This window comes from Parambassis ranga, chromosome 10 (assembly GCF_900634625.1).
Source record: "Parambassis ranga chromosome 10, fParRan2.1, whole genome shotgun sequence".
NCBI lineage: Eukaryota > Metazoa > Chordata > Actinopteri > Ambassidae > Parambassis > Parambassis ranga.
In genome coordinates, this window is record NC_041031.1 from 17,509,468 (window position 1) to 17,525,605 (window position 16,138).

At 42.4% G+C, this 16,138-nt stretch overlaps 1 protein-coding gene across 4 annotated transcripts; it reads right to left on the reverse strand.

Moving 5' to 3' along the window:
* Positions 1–22: 22 nt before the first annotated feature.
* Positions 23–7,869, reverse strand: tmem255a (transmembrane protein 255A). 4 transcript variants are annotated; one of them, XM_028416366.1, is made up of 10 exons: positions 7,485–7,869; positions 5,887–6,029; positions 5,325–5,387; positions 4,513–4,602; positions 2,963–3,022; positions 2,737–2,825; positions 2,491–2,562; positions 2,036–2,198; positions 1,801–1,947; positions 23–1,324 (listed from the first exon to the last, which is right to left on the reverse strand). In XM_028416366.1, exons 1-10 carry the CDS (start codon positions 7,546–7,548, stop codon positions 1,181–1,183), a joined length of 1,035 nt encoding a protein of 344 aa, XP_028272167.1. In that variant the 5' UTR covers positions 7,549–7,869; the 3' UTR covers positions 23–1,180. The 4 variants fall into 4 exon arrangements, with proteins under 4 accessions (XP_028272167.1, XP_028272166.1, XP_028272169.1 ...); XM_028416365.1 differs by having other exon boundaries at positions 2,036–2,204; XM_028416368.1 differs by lacking the exon at positions 2,491–2,562.
* Positions 7,870–16,138: the final 8,269 nt, after the last annotated feature.

The window sequence follows — 16,138 nt, forward strand, 5'->3', positions numbered from 1 at the left end:
ACCGCCACTCACAGAACCATCCTGCACTATATGAGCTACACAAAACAAGTTTTAATGGCAAGACAAACAGAAGCTGACACTTTATCATCAGCTCCTAACAATGTGTTTAAATTATAAAACGCAGTGATCAAAGCCAACAATTGATTCTTATAGATTTACATTCCGTGTTCCTTCTCTTGTCAAGTCCTGGACCTGTACGTCCTGCCTCCTCCCATCAGTGAATCCAGCACTGACTGTCCACGCAGCCATGCTAACGTATACTCCCAGCAGAGATGACACATTCAGCTCTTAGGTGTGATATTAGTGCTACTTACAGAGAGAGAGACGTACCTAGTGCTTACCTGCTTTGCATTATTTAGTGGAAATATAATAAATAGGTTTGTACGTGTTAACATTGATAACTACTGTAGGAAGTATAGCTTTGTTAACACATCACCACACACTGATCAGGATATTCTTGAACACAAAGTCAAGATTTAATAAATAGATATCATGTTCTGTTTGTATACCTTAGGCCTACCTGAACTAACTGTATATCATACTGCTGTACATACATTATGAGCATGTAATACCTCCACTGCTGCCTGTAAGAAATGACTGCTGGGTTTTCTAGCTGATTCAGATTTGGGAAGACATGAAAAGCTTTCATCTAGCGTGGCAGTAATCTCACACGGGGGTTTGTAGTAGTGCTAATCTGTCCAGATCCTCACAGGAAGGAGCAGTGTCTTCTGTGCCACTTGAAGCAGGAAGCATTTACATTTTGTAGACAAAAGTAAATGGAACGCATGAACTGGAGGAGAGTTTTTCTACCAAGTAAGTCCAGGTGACAGGGGTGCTGCAGCGCTGAAGTCTGTTTGCATTAAGGCAGATAGATGTGTAAACAGTCCTGGCTCTGAGCAGGTTGCCCCTCTCTCTCTCTCTCTCTCTCTCTCTCTCTCGTGTGCACACAAACACACACAGTGCAGGCCAGAGTGTGAGCGGTGCCCTGGGAGACACTTGCTCCCTAGTGTTGGCCTAAACTCAAAGTTAGTGTGCTCCGTGGCCATCTTTCTTCTCGACCTTCTTTTCTTCAGCACAGTGAAGAAAAGCCCAGAAGGACTGCACAATGAAACCACTCTCAGCTCAGCTTCTTACGCCACCTGCTAATGTTCCAGGCGTGCTCTTGTGGTGGCCTTATATTCTACGGGCTGTATGGTGGGGGCTTCTCGTTGGGATGGTTGTGAGGCGGGGAGTAGCGTGGAGGGATCATGGTGGGCCACAGGTGGCTGGCCCCAGATTGAGAGTCATCAGACAGGCCTGAGGAATCAGGGAACATGTAGGAGCCCTGCAGGGGACAGAAACACATTTCTTAGGATGATATTTTGACTACTGAATATTAGCGGCAATAATGAATCGTTCATTTTAGGTTTTGCCTTCAAAGGGCTCTGTAGTTGACTAAAAATACACTATAGCACTGCGTGACACCCGACCACACACACCCTTCCTGCTGCTGTGCATCTGCAGCGGAAATTTGTCTTCAGCAAACATGTGAGTTACTTCAGTTCCAGTAACAATTGCAACAACCCTCCATGTTAAAAAGGAAAAACAGAATTACTGCTTGTTGTATTATAGCTTGTAAAGTCTACTACATAACATTATGATGAAATTTCTGTGAAGTAGTACTATAAGTTTTATGATTTTTTTTAAGCTGGGGCTTCTAATAATGCAACTCGATATCTAGCATTTTGAATAAAGAAACTTAAATTGTCAACAGTGAATGGTTTTTAGGATGCAGGTCAACAAACTGAAGTGGGTCTGTACCTGCAGGTCGTAGGCAGTGTAAGGCGGCAGGCAGGGGGCAGTGTTGTAATAGGAGTTGAGAGAAGTGGTGGGCGGAGGCGGCTCTGCAGGGACTGGAGCGGTGATGGCCTCTGGTTCAGATGTACTCTCAGAGGCGGGAGCGGGTGTCTGACAGAAGAGGTGCAGCATATTCAAACATAATGAAACATTTACATGTCTAAAGAGATTTGGTTTGCAGTGTTGTGTGTGTTTGTACCATGTCCTTGAAGCCTCCCAGCACAGCAGCAGTGATGATACCCAGGAAAAGGGCCACAATGTTGAGGATCGTGGCGGACCACAAAAGGTGGTAGAGATGCACCACGTCCTGGCAACTTTTCACATCCGTGTATTCATGGTAGCCTCCGATCACTTCGACACGGCTGGGCCAGTGGGTGGAACAGAGGGAAGCATTCGACAGTCAAGCCACAAACGTCACTGACAGCGTTTCTCAATCACAACAGGAGGACACACAGCAGTTTGACTGAACCATTTAAAGTTGCTGTTGGGACACTGAGATGGATGAATGTTTGGTCAGACACAAACAGGACATGCAGTGGACATAACTCCTTTGACACACTTACATGGTTCTATTAAAAACTTAATATCTACATGGGAAAAAAAAACAGATGATCAGTAAAGGCCATTTTATTGGTCTGGAGAAGAAGGACCTACTTCCAAATCATGGATGATTTCCTAAACTTTTTCAAAACATCTTTATTCTGAAGTCCCATAAGAGGATGTTCTCTGAAACAAAGGTCAAAAAGAAAAGAAACGTTCTTGTTCTGATACAATCAACGGTGCAGTGCAAAAAAATCTGCCACAAAAAATGGCACACATCAATACAGCAAGCAATCAAAGCAACACTGCAAAGCAGGTTAGCTGCAAAGTCAGGCGGTCGACACCTCTCAGCATACTCACTTCCCACAGTTGTAGAGGTCACAGCAGTAACAGGTGTTGCTCTTCACACGCAGGTTACATGTCATGCGTGAGGATGTTGGACAGGTCACCTGGAGGTCAAAAATCATTTCATGTCCCTTCTCTTTGAGCCTGTCCCTTCATTTGTCATCACCGTACACTCTCAGAGAGGAATTCAGCATGTGATGTTATATATTTAAATGAACAGGGAGTGAAATATGTTCCTTACGTCAGATGCAGTCTCACTGGAGTGATACTGACAGCGGCCAGCGTACAGAGGCCTGAGGTCCTGCAGCAAGAAATACACATTTGTAAATATCAAATTAAAATAAACACCGAAAATGAAGCAGGTGAGCATATGAGCCAAAATGGGGCCTCCGCCGCTGCTCTACAGGCACAAGCTTGTGGCAAATGATAATCATATGCACACATGGCCCAGAAACTTTAAATCTCATGCTCAATATTATACTCATTCATACTGTTATTCAGCAAATGTCTTTTTTCCCTGTTCCTCCATCTGTGGTCTCAATTCAGATATCACTTCTTGGCCTTGTGAGTCTCCCACCTGTGTGATTACTCCTAATAAGACCCACCTGTGTCTCATCGCCCTCCCGTCCTCTTGATTGTTTAAAAGCTTCATTTGTCAGTGACAAGGAAACCAGTCCTGGCCTGAAACTAAATTTTTGGAAAAGCCTGATTCACTCCAATTCTGTTCTATTCACATGGCTTATTTACACTGTCAGCAGAGCAGTGCCGTTAGGATGGGAGGTCAGATTGTTATCTTCAGACTGATATGTAAAGACTTTAAAGCCAAAGTGACCTCTGACCTTTTGGGTATAAAAAACATCTCATCACCCCATCATTTGGCCCCATTCGACTAGTGTGAAAAGCTGTCATAATCAGTGCATCAGTTCCTCAGCTGTGGCCACAGTCTCCTTTGACCTTTCACAGCCATCGGTTCATCCTTGTGTCCATTGTCTATTCTATTCTATTCTATTCTATTCTATTCTATTCTATTCTATTCTATCTAAGATTTTAGTATATGATGTCCAGGAGCGTGAGACTCTTCATGGATTTATGGCTCCAGTGTGGAAGCACATCCAGCTGCCTTGACACATAGTGTAATGGCCTCCTCAGCTGCCTATGATTAGTGTGCATTCACTGCTCTAGCCTGTTGCTATCTCATCAAGTCCCTATTGTGGCCTGTGCACCATGAATGTGACTCGGTTTGAGAGATGAAATCCTGAACTATACTAAACTATTCAGATAAATGTGACGTCCAGAACAATGTGACTGCATCATATTAATAGTCCCAGACAGTATTTCCTTCATTCTACAGAGTGCGTCTTTTAGTCTGCTGCACAAAACGGTGTTTGAGGAGCAAAGTTCCATTTCACTGACACCACTGGCAAATCAAAACCTGCTAATGGTGATCTCCGTTTTCCCTCGGCCATAACTTATGTCAGCATAATCGTTTTAAGAGTGCATTAGTGGTTATTTATTCTAATATGTACTTTGCGTCATGCCGAATAATCTTCCTCTACTGCAAAATGTATTTGTGTCTGACTGAGGAGGGTGAAGCAGCTGCCTCCGTCTGCCATATGTGAGCCATGCCCTTGCAGAAGGGCATCAGTTTCACCATACTTCCCATGCAGACAGGGCTTATCGAGCTATAATGGGGGCTAGCATTGATTAATAAGCTTTTTATAAGCGGAGGTGTCACCCATATTTATAATTTATAGCCTTTGTTACCAAAGCAGAAGCTTCAGTGATACTTACGATGTGCCTCGCTGCAAAAACTCCATCAACAATGGCGCAGCAGAAGGCAGCCACCACTCCGAAGCTGATGAAGACAATAGATGCCACTAACTGCAGAGAGAGGAAGAGGAACATCGGCTTCATCACTCCGATATGTTTCACAACCACCCCACCTCACAGGAAGGAGGCAACACACTGAGCATCCAGAGGGAACATGGATGTCTGAAGTCAGCCATTAGTCTTTACTCTAAGTGTGAATACTGTCAGCACAATTTCTAGGTAACATAACTTTTTATGGGGATAAACAAGCGTGTGTGGCGTAAAACATGCCGGAGCCCAGTCAGTGATATCAGCCACACTCACTGACTGGAACTCCAGGCATCCAAACTCTGCTGCGTTATAGGAAAAGGTGTCATGGCACAAACTCATTCTTCATTTCAGCTCCGGCGGACCCTGCCTGGCACCTCCCACCTGCTCCTCTCATCTGCAGTTTCCTTCCCCACATTCCAGAGCAGACATCTGTCCTCCTCCACTTACACCCCATTTCTATTTCTGGCCGTATCCTTCCCCAGCCCCGCCCGTCCCCACAGTCCAGGATACTTGCTCCGATACACAACATGAAACTCTTCAGGCCATGTGGGACTCTCTCGACTTGGACTAGGTCTGCCTCTGCCATTGTCACATTAACATCATAATCAAGCCGTATAGGCTCTTGTAAGGTAACTGGGACTGATATACACAGTTTAATAACAGTGTTTTGTAACTGTGGAAACAAGGAGACACCAAGCTCTGAAAGTGATCTCAATGCACAGAGGTAATATAAATCCTCTTACCATCTGTCTCTTGTTCTCTATCAAATGAGCGCCAATAATTCCCAGAAAAGAGCCGAAGCCAAGCTGCAAAGGAAGAAGGGAGAGCTGTTGGGACATTTATCTAATTTATTTATAAAGCTTTGTATCATCAATCTCTGATGCTGCTTAATTAATTTATGATGATTTGATCATGATCATAAATTCATGAGGTGCGTCTTGTCTTGTGCTGCACTTCATCATATATGTGTGTATTTCTATATATATTAATGACTTCAAGCATGAAGAATCTGCTGTGCCACGTTCAGTGTAAGGCAGAATGTTACAAGCAGAGTACTGTGAAGAAAACCAATGTATCCACCAAGACTCTTTACCTCACTCAGCATCTAATGACAGCAATAATGAATAATGAATGTGGGGAAAACTTACCCCTCAGAGACCTTCCATAAGGAGGTTCATCAGTGTTTTCCAGGAGCGAGAATCGCTCACTGGAAAACACTCTAACTTCACTCATTATGAACTCTGATGAGGCCTGCTGAGCCTGTCACTGACACACACACACACACACATGTTCATGTGCACTCACAATGACTCCCGAGTAGTAGCCGCCCACGGTGATGTTCTGCGTCCTTGTAGTCGCCGCCAGGCCAAAGACGAGGATGAGCACGGACACAATAAGAAGCATCACTGTCACGATTATGGATTTCCTTTTCCGCCTCTTAAAGGAACCTACAAGTGCAAACAAATAATTCTCAATTATTGTGAGTTTCAAACTGTGCGACATGGCCAGTAAGGTGATTTAATTAGGAGATGAGCCTGCAAATGCAATCCGGCAACAGCACTGACATAATGATAAGTACGTTAATGAGACTGGTGACCAATAATGCTCATTTCTGTCTCACAGGAAACTGCTTTTGTCAACAAATTTCTACAGGATAAACTGTGACTTTAACTTAATACAAAGAAGAAAATATATTGTTAAACACTATCATCACTGGCTTGGAAACAGTCACATACAGGGAGAGTATTGATTATAATGATCATATCAGACATGATGCTCCATATTATAGCTGAAAAATATGAATAAAAAAATTTAATCCTTATAACCACACATGGTTTGATATTTAAAGAGTCAAACTGAGTCTCAACAACAAAATTACAACATTAATTTTTTTAGTATTTAAACAAATTGGCTACAGGCAGAGACCAAAGACAGACATGATGGCTGCTGAATACTGATGCTCCAACCTTGACATCCAATAAAAAAAAACACACACACACTCTCTCTCTCTTTCCATTTCTAACTAAAACATAAGACTTCAGTGACATTTTGCCACAGTGGTGCCTTGAACTGAAGGACACAGCCTCTTAGAATAATGACCCAAACATACATTAATGTGTTTGCAGATCTTGGAGTTATATTACAATACACAGGGCTCATTGATGAGACCACATTTCCGGTGATTCGCATCATTGCTCTGTGGTAACTGGGAAAAAAAGCCATTATATGACTTTTTATATGACTGTTACAATAAAAAACAGATATATTTTTAGTATTTAGAGCCTGTTTTGACACATTTGTGTACAGACAGGGTTACACTGTAGCTCATGTTGAAGTAGGATTGCTCTGATAATAATAGATATTTGTGTGACAGGAGTATAAATGAATTCCTCTCCCATGCTTGATCAAAGTCATATAATAAACTCATAAATTGTGCAGCCTGACTTTCCAAAGCATTCAATAATATACTAATGCACTAAACTATGAGAACTATGTGTTCCTGTACATGCATGTTTATTGATTTGTTTGCTTTTTTTGTTCCTATGGCAGCAGCCGATCATCCTCCTGCCAGGAAATGTGTGTGCAGCAGCGGCCATCAGAGCCAAACATCTCGGCTGCTGTGGTTACTCAACGCTGCCGCACCTGCAGTGACGCGCTGCGGCCTGGACCAGAAAACATATCCGCGCTCTCTGTCTGGTTGTCTTACAAAAAAAAAAAAACAAAAAAAAAACATCATGGTGTCATCTTAGTGTTTTTAACACAAATGAATCCTCGTACATATTGTGAATTGTATTACACGGTTCGCAGGCGCAACTTTAAACAATTAGTGTTATTTAATTGATAAAACCTGCTGCAGACTGGACGTTGACCTTGCACACACACACACACACACACACACCTACCCATGCTTGTTTCAGAGAGAGTCAGCCTGCTGGACTGTAGGCTCTGAGGTGGAGGAGGAGGCATGCTGGCTCCTGGAGGATGATCACCGCAGCCCGATCCTCTTCCAAATTAAAACACACACACACACACCGATCACGACACGGTGTGGTGCGATAACAATCTGAGAGCTAAACCCGGAGCTAACGCAGACGGTGCGTTCACTTGCTGGGACATTCTCTGGCAGCAGCCGTCCGTCCTTCTGTCCCACTCAGTCTTATTTACATCCCCGCGGCTGCTGAGACCTCTCTCTCGGTCTGTGTCCTCACGTTGCGTCGGTGTCAGACAGCAGGTCGGTCGGTGGTGGTGCTGCTGCTGGTGGTTGTGTGTGCGCATGTCACTCACACACTCCAAAAAACAAGTCCTCGCACAGCCAGTGGCGTGTCCAGGCGTGTTTCACTTGGGTGGCACTTGAGTTGGCCAGGGTGGCACCCAAGGCTCAGTGGGGGGAACACAAAAGAGAAGCAGCTATATTTAGAAAATATGTTCTTTATTCATAAAAACACACATGTTTAGAAACACATGTTCTAAACAGTAGCTGTTTTATACAATTTTCTTTATTTCTTTGTGTGTGTGTGTGTGTGTGTGTGTGTGTGTGTGTGTGTGTGTGTGTGTGTGTGTGTGTTTCAGTCATTTCTTCTTCTGTTTCTGAAGGATCTGGAATGCTTTGGATGGTTTGGTGTCTTCAGCTGATTTAGCAGCCTCCACTTTCTTCCTGTGTACCTTGTACCTCTTTGTCATACCACTTGTTTGTCGTTGTGAGGCGATGACAGTATACAGGTGAAGGACCCCTTTTTTGTTCTTTCCAGCTTCGGGCGACCTTAAACGCTTTGGGTGGGCTGGCGTCCACTGTTGCTTTGGCAGACTTCACTCTCTGCAACGGCAATCAAACTCTTGTTATTCACCCTCTTTCTTCTTCTTTTTTATTCTTCAGTACGTTTTTTGGCGCAGCGTATCTTCAGCATACATTGACCGATTTCAGCCATTCAACAAGTTTTTTTCAAAAAACTTGTATTAAGCAATTTCGGTGTCATCTGCCAAATGTATCTCCTACAAATTTTAAGCTACAGACTCCATTTTAGTCTTAAAACGCTCATTAGATGCTGCTCTATCAAACTTGTATTCAGAACTTTCTAATTAAAGCTCTGAATTGCTCTGATTCTCCAGCAATTCAGAGCAATCCTTCATATCAGCATTCAAAGCAATGCTTCAGCTGCAGCAATCAAACTTGCATTTTCTTCAGGAAATGCCCTTTTCTAGTATATATATATATATATATATAACATAAAGGTCTGCTGGCTCACCAAACATGCAGTCCTGCAACAGGATGTCCTTGAAGGGCCACTTCTGTCCTTTCCAGTTGTAGCTGATGTATCATGTCGTCTGAGCTGGTCCCTCCGACTAATGACAAACAGGAAACCTTAATAGATTAGAGAGAGAATTTTTAGTGCTATGTCGGGTGTCATTCTAAACTTGTAGGTCAGTTATCTTCACAATTTTTGTCAGTCACACACAAAATCTCATGAAAAACAAATTTAATCCATCCACACCTACAATTCCAGACATTTTGGGCCCTTGAATGTGAAAACCCTTGAAAACCTAAAGCTTTTTAAAAGGGTGGCCACACTGCAAATGGGAATGCATACAGAAAAGATAAAATAACAACAATGTTGGTACAAGTGAGAATTCATAGCAGTAATAGAGATTTCATACTGGATTAGAGCATCACTACCTCATACCAGAAACTATAGAATTTAATGTGAACTCACCATTATAGCCTTGAAGGTTGTGATAGTGGTTTCCAGTCCAGAAAAGACACAGTGAGAGTCAGCCAGATTTTGAAAGTAAACACACGCCCCTTTCTCTCGGAGTTCACCCCGAAGCCACGCCTCCCAACCAGTCTGTGACTTCAGCCATCATGCACGTACCTCTCTGATGCGCGCAGAGCAGGAAGAGAGTGACAACCAGCCAATACTCCGCGCAGGTGTGCCTCGTAGGATTGGCTGATGTTTTTAGCGTTTTATAGCTTCCACAGATGATTAATATTCTTGAAACTGACAAACTAATTGGTTGCTATCGGATTGTAAAGAGAAGTTACACTAATTTAACAAAAAGTACATCAGAAGGAAATCTCCTACCCTACCTTTAACCATGTATTATAACTCCTTAAAACCAGCTGCTGTCAGTCAGAGTTAATCAGCCTTCATGGATGGAACCATACAGGTCAGATAACACTGTCCATCAGACCTGTTGTTCAGTCTCTGATAGTGCTACGAGCAAGTCACGCCCCCTCCCTGAACACGACCGGCTTGTTATCATCACTCATTCAGGTAAACAGCAAATTAGCAAAACCCGCATAGCAGCAACAAACCCTGCTCCTCCGCTACATGTTCACCTAAACTGCGGTTTCTGCTGTTCTGCAGCAAAACGTCTTTAATACCTGTCTGCCTGTGTGCGCGCGGTGCAGTGAGAGGGCCGCATGAGGAGTTCTGCGGCCAAAACGAACTTTGTTCTTGTTCTCGTCACCTCGGGAACACAAACAGATTTCTCTGTACTTGTGGAAGTATGGAACACAGGATCAGCTCTCTTCTTCAGGATTTCGGGCAGACGGCCTCGGTCTGACTGCAGCAGACACATTTTCAAACATACACACACAAGGTACCGCCCTTCACTGTCTCTGATTGGTTTAGACCACGATATGGGCCTGACGTGTGTCTGTTGTTGAACCACAGGGAGACTTTTAAGAGAATGACAAAGGGCTGGCAAATGTGGGTGCCACCTCAACTGTCTGAGGTAAAGATTTGTCATTAAATCCTGATAACTCCATGACGACAATCATTTATAAATATATTGATAAGTAATCCACGAATGAATAAATGAATGAATGGCGCTGCTGACAGGAAGACATCTGCGGGAGGTGAGCTACTAAAAAGAACAAGGCTAACTGTGAAAGTCTAAACCCCGACTATAAGAAACCCTTTGTTTAAAAACAAAACAGGGAAACGGGGATCAAAGAGTGAATATTAATACAACACAAATTATATATTCGCCAAGTTACAGTTAGGTTGGGCAGTCACCAAAACGACTAGCTTAATACTGCTGACTAATGTTAGCTAGCATGATAGCTGTTAGCAAGTCACAGCCTACAGACACTTAACTAAATGTTCCTAAAGTCAACATTTGGTTAAATGATGACAGCCAGAATTTTTTTAAGATTATAAATAAATTGTATACTTACCAATTTGTCTGTGCAGCACATAGACAGAAGGAGAATGATATCCCGCCAACTGACTGAGAGCCGTAAGAGTTCCAGAAAAACATTTATTCAATGCTGATCCAGCAACATTTTTTTCACCCATTTAAATGCTGACTGTGATTAAACATTGAATCAACATAGACATTTCTACCTCAACCAAAAATGAACAATCTGACCATAACTCAACAGGATTGCACGCTTCATTTTATACATGTTGGTGAAGATGTAATGTGTTTGAAGAAACACAAAACAGAAGCACCTATATTTAAAAAAATATGTTCTTTATTCATAAAAACACACATGTTTAGAGTGTATAATTTCTAAACAGTAGCTTGTGTGTGTGTGTGTGTGTGTGTTTCAGTATATTTATGTATATACTGAGGTAGAGTTCTGTTATGTTGCTGGTGGTGTCTTCAGCCGTCATGTCGTACCAGTTTGGTATTAAGCTTGTTCCATACTCCACGAGAACAGAGAACTCGCTCCTCGCTCCACGGGTGGTAAGAGTAAAAAAAAACGGAGGTACCATACTCCGCAAGAAGTGTGCGTGCATACGGTCCTCCCACGCAGCACACGTCACACACAAAAGGTTGAAAATGCACGAGCTGATATTGTTCAGGGAAGAGGGCGTACAGCATGACAATAGATAGAAGATCAGACTCTGCGGACCTCTGGTCTGTGTGAGTTTAACTCTGTGAACGTGTGGATGACTGTCTGCAATAATACACCCGTCTCCCGGTGTTTAACGTGCACATCGAGCCACTGTAACGCCGTGATCAATACTGGGATTAGTTTTTATCGCCACCTTTTGGACAGACACTCTCCTCTGTGCTTCCAGGAGCTGTTTGCCAGCTGCTCATCTAAACTGTCCATCGTCGCTGTGCTTCCTCCTTCTGTCTGCGTGTTCTGCGCACCTGAAGAAGCTCTTGCGCTTCTCCACATTCATCACGCCCACAATAAATTCCGACCAATCACACAATTGTTCTCTCACACCACTGAGAGAGAAAAAGTTCTTCCCGGGCCATGTGTCCGCGAGAGCTGCAAAAATGACAATTTTGTGGGCGTAACGTCGGCAGAGAGGAGCGAGTTCTCTTGTCGTGGAGTATGGATCCAGCTTTAGTTGGTACAGGACAAAGCTTCTTTCATTTCTTCTTCTGCTTCTGAAGGATCTGGAATGCTTTGGACGGTTTGGTGTATTCAGCTGATTTAGCCGACACCACTCTGTTCCTGTGTACCTGGAATCCCTGTCGATCCTCTTTGTCATACCACTTGTTTGTCGTGGTGAGGCGATGACAGTATACAGGTGAAGGACCCCTTTTTTGTTCTTTCCAGCTTTGGCCGACCTCAAACGCTTTGGGTGGCCTGGCGTCCACTGTTGCTTTGGCAGACTTCACTCTCTGCCTGTGTACTTCATATCCATGTCGATCCTCCCTGTCATACCATTTATTTGTTGACAGTAGTAGAATACAGTATACAGGGGGGAGACCCGCTTCCTTCCATCCTGGTGTCCTGGACAGACCAGCGTCCACCGCTGTGTTGCTTTGTGAAGTGTGCCTGCGTGGCTGGTCATTTGCTCTTCCTTCCTTTGCAGAAGGATTTGACTGACTGACTGACTGTCGGCGACCACTTCGCTTTGGTGCACTAGGCCTTTCCATTGTAGACGCCAGATCTTGAAATCTATTAACAGTTGTGTTCTGGCTCGGTTATGGAAATTGCTGGAGTCCTCGGTAGATCCACAAAGGTCTCCAACTCTATTGCACCGACTGTGGCACAAACATGGAGTATATTTAAAAGGTAGGGTAGGAGATCTTGAAAACTCCGTAAGAAACAGCAGAATTTGAAAATACACACCTGCCTCCTTCTCTCCAGCTTACCCTGAAGTCACACCTCCTAATCAAAGAACATGCATAACATGTTTACTGAAGACGAGTGTTGTAGCATGGCAACCTGGAACTCATTCCATCGTCATGACAACTATAAACAACAAATGTGGCAGTTACTGCATCATGTTAGCATCATGTTAGCATCATGTTAGCAAACTTAGCCTGGTGATAGCTGACAGCGTCAACATCTCCGCTCTTCTCCTACTGGCAAAACATTCAGCTCAACAAGTAACTAAATGCTGGTTAAACTGGCTACGCAGTGATGGAAAATAATCAAATATTGTAAAAACAAAAACTCACACAATCAGCCTACCCGTCCAGAAGAAATGCGGCCACCACAGCAGCACTCTGTAGCCGCTTCTGCTCCCTCAGTCGTCGCCAATTCGTGCCGATAATCAGTCTTGTCTCACATCTTTCTGCATCAAGCTGTTTTCTGGTGGTTGCTGTTTCAAAAACAGTTTTTCATTTCTGACTCACTGGTAGTGTCCCTGCCGTCTTGCGCCGATCCGGGTGTTTAACAGTATTTATAGAAACACACTTAAACTGGCTAACACATAAGTTATATTAGACACTCAATAATACATCATGATGTATTATTGATGATGAATGGATAAATATATGAATGGATATTTATCCTCTTGTGCACATTTTAAATCAAGTGTGAGTCCTCAACACTCTCTCCTCCTTTTTTAAAAGTTGTTTTAGTGTTTTTGTTTTGTTATTGTTAGTAGCAAAACAAAGAGGAAAAACTATGCTCACCGGTGCACAAGAGTGCGCTGGTTCAAGTATCCAGTCAGCACAACCAAACTGCTCCAATGAAGGGGCAGGGTCGAGGACTTTCAGTAGGGTGTCCCAGACTCCCCCCGTAAGCAGTGTCAGGCAGCTACTAGAAGTGAAGGCGTATTAGGCACCGACACTCGAAGGACCAGTTTCTGTTAAGAATAAACCCAGGAAAACCAACTGTTAATCACTCAAGTGCTTTTATTCTTGCAAGAAGGACACATGGTATTTAACAAGTATTTAAGTAAGTGCTTTTATTGCTGCAAGAAGGAGCAGTCACATATACAGACATAAGTCTCTGAAGGAATGCTCAAGGTCTCTCAGAGCAGCTCACTTCTTATACCCTTTGTTATTTAACAGTAAGTCATCCCTTTAGGATAAGGTTAAACATTTATAAATTATACATAAGTACATGAGGAAGTATGCTGTATAATTCCCAGAAAAGGCTTTCACTGAGAACACACACAGAGCACATACAGGAATTAGGATTATATTATATTATATTATTTTCACATGTTTCATTTTCATGCATGTGCAAAAACACACGTCCATCTCTTGGTGGTCACATCTACTCTGAGTCAGGTGTGAACTGTGTAAACTGACCTGAGCAGCATGACCTTTGTCTCCATAGCTGGAGTCGATCAGACCACAGCACTAACTTAAACCACTGAGTGAGAGGTGAACGCTCCATTAATGTGAGGCTTCAGCTGCAGTAAGAAATAGAACAAACACCATGAGAGCCCTCTGAAATGTTACAGCCTCGCACTACTGATATCAACCGTCATAACAGGCCTGAATGTCTGACAATATTTTCACTTCTCTGGCACACAACATTAAACACTATCAGCACACTAACAGGGAAATACGTGCCACAGAAACCAGATTTAAAACTCTTCGATGATCGGGTCATACTCACAGACCTCATCAGGTGCCAGTCAGTATCAGCCAGGTCAGCAATAACTGCAAAGAAAAACAAATATACAGAACCATGAACTATTACAGTCCTCCAACAAAAAGGAAAACACATAATAACAAATAATGCACTGATAAGAAAAAGACCTTGGTGCTATAAGAGAAAAGTTCCTATACAAACAGTATTTCTTCACTAAAACTGACCACAGACCTTTGTGCTACAATATGAGTGGCTGCAGTTTCAAACACCAAACACTAGGCTGCGGTATTTGCCGCCAGAAAAACTAAAGGCACTAACTGTGTTACTCTGCATCGGTTCCAGGGTCTCCTCGCTGCTGTCTCTGTGCTTGATGACTGCAGTCTGAGGCTGGAGGGTAATGAAAAAAAGATATCTTAGCTTTCTTTTTTATATATAAAGTCAAATTCAACTAGAAACTTCTGTCTCTATAACAACCATCCGTGTTCTGTAATTTAGAGTGACCAGTGATAGCATGTTTAGCTGCTTGTCATCACTGTCGCTGGCTGCCCCGGTGGTATCCAGTAAACACTGTGGCCTCTGTACAACATCGGCGGACTTTTTGGGCAAAATTAGGATAGAAAGCAGCTCTCATATCTAGTAGAGATGTTAATCAATGAATCTACAAACACACTTTTTTAGATTCTCAACATTAAGTGTTAATAAATGATCGGATGAGTGATTAGTTCTGTTTGTTGTTGTGTATTACAGTTTTTCTGACTTCTTTAATGCCCATGTGGATGTCATTTATATTAATGCTGGTGTTCCATGTTAGCTAGTTAGCCTGGCTAGCAAGGTGACTTCTAACTCACTGTACACGTTTAACTCAAAACTTACATGACATAATGTGCATTAAAATTTGATAGTATTGTTAAAAATAAACTGTATTTTACCTGATAAAGTTACCAAGGGACACGGCATACTTACAGTGAACTGACCTCTGAGTGATTTACATTTACAAAGAATGAGAAAATAACATTGATTAATATCTAAAATCAAAACAAGGAGCATGCAGCTCCAGTGCAGCAGTGTGTCTTAACATCCGAGCTTCCTCCAAACTGCCAGTTAGTGATTCGAAGACAGACCTGTCACATCAGCAAAACCTCTTTACTTACCGATGTTTGTGGTATAATATCTTTTTATTTATTATATTACTTTGCTGGATGGATCACCACGACAATGTTAAGAAAAAATATGTGGCAAATGACATCATATTGGCTGGAAGGCTTTTTAATATTTCAAAAGTTGTCACATTTTTTGAATGGGAGTCTTTTTTATTCTGAAAGAGGCAGGAATATATAATTCTAAATTTTAACAATTTGTTTTGGTATGTAACTGAACTGAGTTGACAACAATCAATGAGGCTGGTCAGTTCATCTTTATTATATATAATTTATATTCAGATAATGCTACTAAAAAAGGACAGAAGGTAAATTTAATATTGATCTAACTTTATCTATATGCAAAAAAAATTCGGTTCTTAACTATGATACAGTTACAAAGCCACACATAACTAGACAAGATTACTGCTGTGTATTAGGTGCACTTTGAATGCCACAGACATCATCTTATTATTATTTTCGGTATTGTTTTGTTTGAATTTCAGACCATGGACAAGAAGAGTTTCTAGACATTTGAGAAGTCGGCCATCTGCTTCATCATTCCAGATATTGGACTTCAATTGATTTCTTAAAAAGTTGGACCTTGAGATGAACTGGTTAAAGGGTCAAAGGTCATTAGATGCACATATAAACTTGCCATTTTTGTATAGCA